This window comes from Anneissia japonica, unplaced genomic scaffold (assembly GCF_011630105.1).
Source record: "Anneissia japonica isolate Jap-2015-1 unplaced genomic scaffold, ASM1163010v1 scaffold287783_len325500_cov191, whole genome shotgun sequence".
NCBI classification, from domain to species: Eukaryota; Metazoa; Echinodermata; class Crinoidea; order Comatulida; family Comatulidae; genus Anneissia; species Anneissia japonica.
The window spans coordinates 179,635-189,283 of NW_022695987.1; the positions used below are offsets into that span (position 1 = coordinate 179,635).

Sequence of the window (9,649 nt, forward strand, 5' to 3'; positions counted from 1 at the left end):
TCCTATAAGGTTCCTTTAGAAAATCTATAAGATTCCTTTAGGCATTCTATAGGATTTCTATAGGATAACTATAAGATTCCTATTTGTTTCATTTAAAAATCTTGCAGTTTTCCTATAGGATTTCTTTAAGAATCTTATAGGAAACATATTAAAATTCCTATAGAATATTTATACGACTCCTATACGATTCCTATAGGATTCCTAAAGGATATCTATTGAAATAATCCTATAGGATCCTATAGATGTGACGAAAAATCTATAAGATTCCTATAAGATTTTCTCCTATAGGATCCTATAGGACATTTTTGTAAGGGATATAGCTCTTCAGCGTGCATTAATGTAGAGAGTGGTGTCCCTCAGGGGTCAATTCTTGGCTCCATTTTATTTCTTATTTACGTCTCTCCTTTGAGCAATATCATTAGCAGTCATGAAGTTCGATATCATGCCTATGCCGATGACACTCAACTCTATCTTAGCTTCCATGTCAACCACTGGTCTGAAGCCAAGAAAACCATTGAAGCATGTGTTCGTGATGCTCAGTCCTGGTTGTCACAAAACATGCTCTTCTTTAATCCTTGTAAGACTGAAGTTCTCTATTTTCATTCAAAGTACCTTAGAAGACCACCTCCGATTAATTGTGTTGTAGTTGGTAACAACAATGTCCTACCATCTACCAAAGTCCGTAATATAGGGGTTGTTTTTGATCCTATAATGAAGATGGAAAAACACATATACACCGTTTGTAAATCGGTTTCATATCATCTGCGCAACATCAAGCATATTCAAAAGTTCCTAACAAAAAATGCTCTTCTGAAGTTAGTTCATGCACTTATAACATCGCGGCTATATTATTGCAATGCAATTCTGTATGGTCTTCCCGCCTGTCGTTTAAATAGACTACAGCTATGCCTTAACATGGCAGCTCGTTTAGTCTCTGAAGTTTCCAGGCGTGAACATATTTCACCTGTTCTCCATCATCTACACTGGTTACCAATTGATAAGCGCATCACATTCAAGATTCTGCTCATGACGTACAAAGCCCTCCACAACAAGACTCCTGAATACATTTCTCAACTTCTAACGTCACGTTCTGTAACTTGTAGTAGGTCTTTGAGATCAACGACCAATAGATTCATACTATCCGTTCCAGCATCGCAACTCAAAGCTTACAGTGATAGGGCCTTTTCTGTCGCTGCACCAAGACTTTGGAACACCCTACCAGCCTCTATCCGTGAAGCAACTTCCATTCATACATTTAAGAAGAAACTTAAAACTTTTTAAAATTTTTGTAGTTTTTGTATTTAAGTGTTATGTTTTTTGTTCCTTAAAGTCGCAACTCCCTTACTTGAGCCGGCGTCGCCACCTTAGCAGTGCACGGTAGTAGAGCCAAGGCTTATCCAAGGTGGAAGCTACCTCAGCCCAGCATACTGTCGCCGGAGTGCCTGCGTGTACGCAGTCGTGGTGGTGGACGCTGTCTCAACAACAGGAGTGCGCATTTTCATGCTGCTGCTTGGTTTTTTCCATTCTTGGTTTGCTTGTTTTTGAAGGCTTAATTTATCATTTTATCAATTATTTATTTATTTATTTATTTTTATTTATTTTCTATTTGTTTATTTATTTACTTTATTCATTTATTTATATTTATTTAACTTATAATATATAAAAAAAATATTCTGATTAATATAGGCTCAATAATATAAGATATAATATGATTTAATTTTTTATAATTCATGGTCCTACCTTTTTTCAGCGCCTTGAGACGATTTTATTTTGGAAGGCCCACTACAAATATCCCACCATTACCATTGCCATTATAAAGTTTAATCCAATCCATTTAAACCTGTCAAAAATACTACTGTACAATGTAGCCCACCAGTACAACAGTTTAAAATGAAATAGAAATAATGTTTTGTTGTATTCATTATCACTCATGGGCAAGTACTGTTTTGTTGTTGTTTTCTTCTTTTTATATTGTATTGAAAAATACAATCCAATGCAATTCAAAAATTCCAATGCAACATTTTAAAAAGAAGAAAGTAAATCTGTTCATACAAAGGAAAAACTTCATAAAATATAATATTATTTCTTAACACAGTATGATGTTATTTCAAATTAGGTGACAACATTCATCAAACAGAAACAATTCTTCATAATACTTTCAATTGATTCATGTTTTTATCCACGACCTTATGATAGTGTTGAAATTTACTCAAGCGGAGGCTTATTATTGTGTAAAAAAACTGCCACCTAGCTATTTGTTTTGATGTTGCACTCACTATAACAGCTTTGGTTTGGTGACTAATTCGATGTATTGAATATTTTCGAGCCTCAACCCACAGTCTATATGTAATTTAATACTTTTATTGGCTGTATGTTTGTCAACAAATTTTGTTTTAATATTCCTATTTTAATGTGTAAGTTTTAGTTATTTTGATTTCCTTTGGTGTACTACATGCCTTTGTAATTTTTCTTTCACTAATCACAATTTAATTTCTTTTACTAATTAAACAGTATTATTATAATAGTAATAACAGCATCAGAAACAATTTCATAGATACATTACAGTTAATAGTAATAGTAACCATTAGTTAATATCTATAATATAACAAAGGGCATATGAGCTCCTCGCAGTCAACGGCTAACCATTAATTAGTTTAAGGAATAGGAGTAGTTTAGCCTCATTGTTATTGTTAAAATGATTACATTTTATTTTATTTTATTATTTTTGTTGTTTATATTTTCTATGTTTACCTGTATTATTTATGTGTAAAGCGCATAGAGACAATGTGCAGTATGCGCTATATAAACATAACATTATTATTATTATTATTATTATTAATTTATCCCGAATAAAAATCATGGCATTAACCATGATAATTATAATTGACAAAATATTGCTTGTATTTCTTACTCTTACTATTGTATACTGACACTAGTTTCTCTTGAGTAAAAACCATCAACCTATTTCCTTGAAACCATGATAGGCCTATTTATGCTATTTATTGTATTGTAGTTAAAAGTTTTTTATGTTTATATTTCTGAATGAGGCAGCTGACTCTCAATGAGTTATAGTAAAATTTTGCTTAAGCTGCCCCTGACCAAAATTTTTGTTGTACTGTACCTTTTGTAAATGTGTATTGGTCAAATAAATAAATGAAATGAAATATTGTAAACCTTAGCATAATTCAATGATGTTTTTGGTATTTTATTTATTTTTACAGGTTTTATTATTTGTGGAACAATTGGAGCATCTATTATTCTAGCGGGTATAATTGTTGTTGGTAAGTTTGACAGATTTTAAGACTTCTATATGTGGAAGTCCCTCCTTAAGCCCTATATTTTAAATTCCTGGATCCGGCAATTGACTGTAAACATTATAGTGAGGCCTATGTAGCGCAAGAGAATCATTCATCACTGTGAAGATAGTATTTAGGAATCGGACTATTTCCTTTTTGTATGGGTGGCCACCATAGTCATATTTAGTGTGAAATCTGTGTAATAATACTTAATATTGAATAAATTCGTTGGATTCAGTAATAGGTGAATATATGGTTCTTTTATGATGATCCAATAATCCAACATTGCAATGCTCACAGTCAATATATCGTCACTTATTGCTAATCCTCACTGCAATCTTACGCAAGACTTACAGCAAATGTGTAAAGGTTAACAGGTCTGTAGATGTCCAGGAGGCATTTTGGAAAAAAAAGAAAAATAATTTTTTGGGCTATACAGTGTACAGATAACATTTAGGGCTTGAGGCATTTAATAGAGACAACTTTCATGGGCGGAGGCACAAAAAAATATTTTTCAGGCCTGTGGACCCCCTCCCCCAGCATGAAAACTTTAAAGAAAATGACCTAGCCAGCAATACTTCACCTTTTTTCCATACAATTTTAATTTTAGTGGGCACCATTTAGGTCAGTTATATGAACAGATATACATGAATATGCATGATTGACTTCCCCTCGCAAAAGGTGTATCGGGTAGGCTGCAGTGTGTGAGAAAGCTATGTTGGAGGCTAAAATCTCCAAAATAGGCCTTGGTGGTCAAGACTGTTAAAAATAATGAACTATTGTAATTGTTTAAATGGTCATGCTCCGTCATATTTATCGAAAAATTTTGTTTTTAATTATAATTTGCATACACATTGTACTCGCAGTCAAAGTAAAAATACACTAATTGAATACACCTGGAATAATATGCAAGGTAAAAGAACTTGTATATATACCGATCTACTAAATTATGGTATAAACTCCCGGATCATACTAAAACCAACTTTAAATCTATGACACTTTCAAATTTTAAGCATTCTATTTCAAATCCTCAATAATTTAACATGGTTTTCTCTTACCTTGGATATCCATATGTATTATTTAATTTTTTTATTTTCCTTGAGTTTCTTTCAATGTTCCTTTTAAATCTATTTTAATTTGTAGTTAAGTTATCCATATTTTTTGGTTACCATATGTATATATTTGCTTTTAAAATTTTGTGGTTAAGAACTGAACCACTTTGGAAACCAGTACTATGTATTGAAAGTGTGTATTCAGTATAAAGAAAGAATAAATAAAATAATTATAATATCCCAATACGTAACTGTTTACATACAATGTGGTCAATATTGAGCAACATTGAATCTGGCTATTTGAGTATAGTATTGTAATACTGTAGGCCTACAGTAGTTATTACATGTGTTGTAGCAATTGTATGCCCCCTATAGTAGTACTGATTCTCATGTTCAAGCTCTTTGTCACGTAAAAAGTTTACATGAAATTCCGGTTCAATGTACATTATTATAGATAAGAATGTCAAAATAATGATAAATAATAAATAGCAGTAATCAAAGAAATAGCAGTAATTATTTCCATCTTATCATTTCTTCCACAGATTATTTTTGGGGTAAGTACCACTTCAGATTTGTCAATATAAATATACAAAATTCAATTCAATTTAGAATGTACAGTAGAACTTAAGCCACTCCTGTCTAATTTCACTCAACAATGGACTGCAGTATACCACTGTAAGTTGCGCAACCGAAATGATCAGATACCGTATTTGCATCCCTGTCTATATAAAGTTTTATTAAATTTCTTGTATTTAGTGTACTTTATTATCTCTTGTCTTCAAAAAAAATTAATTTAATTTAAGTTTTGATTTGTTGCACAGTTATCATTATATGTGGCTGTATTGTTCTGACTCCGAGTGGAGGTTATGTTGTGTACGTCAAAGTTGGTAAGTTTGACTTGTATTTATACTTCATGTCTTCTACCAGTTCTCGTTTATAAGATTGAAATAATAAAAATTTGGGGAGAAAAGAAATATTATATGTATTTTCTACATATTAGATTATCCATAGGTATATTCAATTAAATAAGCCTCTGAAACTCCTAAATTGTCATATTTATTGGGGATCCACCCCCTGGACCTCTTTCGAAACATTATAATGACACCCAACTACACCCAATTTGCTCTCGTCGAGGACCTAACACCCCCCTTCCCAAATCGTACCTTGCCCCTCACTTTCCCCCTCATTGTCAGGATTCAATATTTGTCATCATTAGGAAATTATGTCATGATCAGGAATGAAAAATTATCCATATTTGTAAGCTTATATGCACAAGTACCAAAGTGTTTAACCAATCAAAACACTACCTCTAGTAGGTGACATAGCTATTAATAGACTAAAGATCAAAGCATTCTTAACTGAAATGTCCACAGATTGATCTCAGATAAGATAGTATAATAACTGATAATGACATAATTAATGTCGAAATATTGAATCCCAACATGATGGCGTACATTTCGATACTTGGAGTATGTATTATACTATCAAAGACTTCTTACCCTACTGATCAAAGCGAATTCGATTCAACTCGGCCACAAGTCAACTCGGCCACAAGTCAAACTCGGCCACAAGTCAAACTCGGCCACAAGTTAGCTCGGCCACAAAAAGTTTGGTTACAGTCAACTTGGCCACAAGTCAACTCGGCCATAAGTCAACTCGGCTACAAATCAACTCGGCCACAAGTCAACTCGGCCACAAGTCAATTGCAGCCTATTTACTTGTACTACACTTTGAAGGAGTAATTCATGAAGTATAAAATACTAATTCTTTAAGTATTAAACTTATTGGCCCGTATTCTCGAAAGTGGACCAAGTTAGTCCGGGATTAACTGTGTTGCTGCTATTATTGTTGTCATGGTTGTTATTATTGTTGTTGTTTTTATTACCGTTAGTTTTAATATTAATTATTAGTCTTAGCATTAACATTATGTATTGTTTAAATTTTTGCTATTATTATTTTTACCATATAAATAATAAATAATTCTCAATTTTTTTTATTAATATTATTATTATTCATATTATTACTAGATGCTATGTGCCCCACCTAATTTTAACGTAGGCCTTATTCTTGGCCGTGGTTCTAAAGAAAATAGTATCGAAATGCACGCCATCATTCATTTGATTTTAGTTCTATTCAAAATAAATTTTTAACATTTGAAAAATCATAATGTGGTTTTTCTATTTCAATTTTTATGATTAGGTCTACAGTACGTACTCATGTTTTGTCATTGTTTTAACATGAAAAAATTAAACATTAATATATGTGTTTTTCTTAATTATTAAGATTGCTTAAATTGTTAATGTTACATTATTGTCAGATTTTATTCCATTCTGTAAGTGGCGGGTTTTTTCTGTTGAATAAGAGTACTGTGTGAAGAAATGAATACAACGATCTCACAATGATGATCAGAATTTTACTAAAACATATATGTATAAGTTTTTTCATTTCAATCATATTGAAGAAAATAGATGTAAAAACTGAGTAATATTTACATTTCATTTTAATTATTTTATTCTATATATAACATATATATGTATATATTATAAATAACTTGTGGCCGAATTGACCTAATTCATTACTTACATTTAATACAGGCATCATTATTGTTTTCAAGTATACTTTGTAAACCTAAAACATTGCCATTTTTTTTTGTATAATGCACACAATAATATCATAATCAATCAATCATTCTGTTCCAGGTTATTTTGCTGATCATCGTGAAAAACATCCATTTGGTGAGTTGCCTTACCATTATTAATGTGATTACTTTTTTGTGTTTCATTTTGATGGTATGATAATTGACATCATTTTCATCTTTATTGTTACTGTAAATAGGGGGTGGGGTGTGTGGTTGGGAGGGCTGTAATCATTGTGAACACTGGAACTTTACTGGTAATGCTGAGATTGGATATACAAAGATTTCACAAATGCTTATTATTGATAATTGTATTATAAATATCATTCAAATATGTTTAGTAAGTGGTACTAGTTTGATATTTATGCAATAATTTAATCTTATTGAAATAAATGCTAACATTATTGACATTAACTATGAGAGTTGAAGTAATGAAGAAAGAAGAATTAATACATGGATTTTAATCTTTTTTATTTTAGCTCAAAGCGTTCAGATTAAAATTGGTGAGTTCTCTTTACCATTATTAAGTTGAAAAACATTTTGTTTAATCAAGTCAGTGGTGGCGCCAGGACCTGCCCGACGGAGGGGCTAAAGGCCCCGACAGGGGGGTCTAGTGGAGCGAATCGAGTCTTACTTAATGAAATACAAAAGTAAATTGCTCATTCAAAAAGATACTTTGAAATTTAAAAACCAGATATTTTATTAAGAAAATCCTTGTTTGATATACATAATGGGTTGTAAATTAATTTATGCTAATAATCTTTTTTTGTATTTTTGGCTTAAAAATTATATTTATGCTAATAATCTTTTTTGTATTTTTGGCTTAAAAAGTCCTGACTTCTTGTGTTTGTATGCCAACACCATGTTATTCCTATTAGACCGTGGGTTGAGTCTCAAAACTTGGCTTAGTTTACGAATTCTGTGACCCTCAGAGCCGGGCTACCTGCAATTTTTAACAACAATGTTAATAAAAATATGTTGTCATAAAATGATTGTCAGCAATCATCAATTTGTCAAAACTATACCAAAAAAGGGAAATTAATATTCAAAAAATAATATTGTTTGACGAAGGTAGTAGCCAATTACAGTATACATACCATACTCACGAAGAACTGAAGTGACGCTATTAGCCAATCACAAGCATTCTTGTAAATCCTGTAACTAAGTGTAAATAATGTCGCAAGTAAACTAACTAAAAGTGTGCAGTAATTTGAACGAAAGTTTGAATACGAAATAAGTATACCAGCCTTTATTAAATAAAATACTTTGGTAATATTTAGATTGTGGAAGTAGTAAATTTGCATACTATAGTTTTTTAGGCCAAGGGGTGGTGTAGTACTGATACTGAATGTGTATTGTAGGCCTATACAAAAGAAAGGGCAAGTTGTAATGTTTATTGACCTTGAATGAAAGAGAGGACGTAAATATAAATAGATATTATTTGGAATCTTTTCACATGTAGTCTAGCAGTTGCTTAAAATAAACAGTGTTAAAAGCACAATAATGGATGACCAATAAAAATGATCAGACTAGGCTTTTACATAAGGCCAGTCCATCACCCATGTATTGGGAGGCTAGTGTTTTTTGTTTTTGTTTTGTTTTTTGTTTTAACCATCAAATCTTACTAATACATTAGGTGCAAAAGGTATGACTATGTAATATCCTCTATAAAACAATATACATCTGTAGTACTATACTGCTGTGCAATAGCAATTTTCTATCTTTGAAACATGTGTAACATAAGAACAAAATCAGAATATTTTGAGCATGAAACTGAGCCTGGGAAAAATTTCACTTTTTTTTTATTGCTATATTTCACAATGTACTGTAATCTGTATTTAAATAGATATGCAGTGTAATAAAAAAAAAACATCTATTGTCATGCCTGTTGATTTTTGTTAAGCTGTTTGAAGACCTTGATAATAATATGGGGTTGAATGAATGAACGAATATTAAAAATGATGATTCTAATAATAAGATAGACGAATAAATGTTTAATATTAGCATACCTTAACCATTTTCTTTAGTCCCTGATCACTCACTACGTATATAAACCGAAGTACACAATTGTAAACACAACAAAATCATAAACCTACATAGAGCTGCTTCAAACATAACTGAGTATAAAGTTTAATCCAATCCATTTAAACCTGTCATAAATACTACTGTACAATGTAGCCCACCAGTACAACAGTTTAAATGAACTAGAAATAATGTTTTGCTGTATTCATTATCACTCATTGGCAAGTACTGTTTAGTTGTTGTTCTTCTTCTTTTTATATTGTATTGAAAAATACAATCCAATGCAATTCAAAAATTCCAATGCAACATTTTAAAAAGAAGAAAATAAATCTGTTCATACAAAGGAAAAACTTTATAAAATATAATATTATTTCTTAACACAGTATGACGTTATTTCAAATTACGTGACAACATTCATCAAACAGAAACAATTCTTCATAATACTTTCAATTGATTCATGTTTTTATCCACGACCTTATGATAGTGTTGAAATTTACTCAAGCGGAGGCTTATTATTGTGTGAAAAAACTGCCACCTAGCGGTTTGTTTTGATGTTGCACCTACTATAACAGCTTTGGTTTGGTGACTAATTCAGTCTATTAGTGATTTCTTACATTCTTCTATGCCCCACCCTGTGTATATTG

At 31.4% G+C, this 9,649-nt stretch overlaps 1 protein-coding gene across 1 annotated transcript in view; it reads left to right on the forward strand.

Annotated features, from left to right (window-relative positions):
* The window catches only part of LOC117101673 (hemicentin-1-like), a 156,154-nt gene that overhangs the window by 143,137 nt on the left and 3,368 nt on the right, over positions 1 to 9,649 (forward strand). The window contains exons 10-14 of the mRNA XM_033241702.1: positions 3,222 to 3,281; positions 4,891 to 4,902; positions 5,170 to 5,235; positions 7,048 to 7,083; positions 7,463 to 7,486. Of these exons, the coding sequence (XP_033097593.1) occupies positions 3,222 to 3,281; positions 4,891 to 4,902; positions 5,170 to 5,235; positions 7,048 to 7,083; positions 7,463 to 7,486 (198 nt within the window). The remainder of the gene's footprint in view (positions 1 to 3,221; positions 3,282 to 4,890; positions 4,903 to 5,169; positions 5,236 to 7,047; positions 7,084 to 7,462; positions 7,487 to 9,649) is intronic.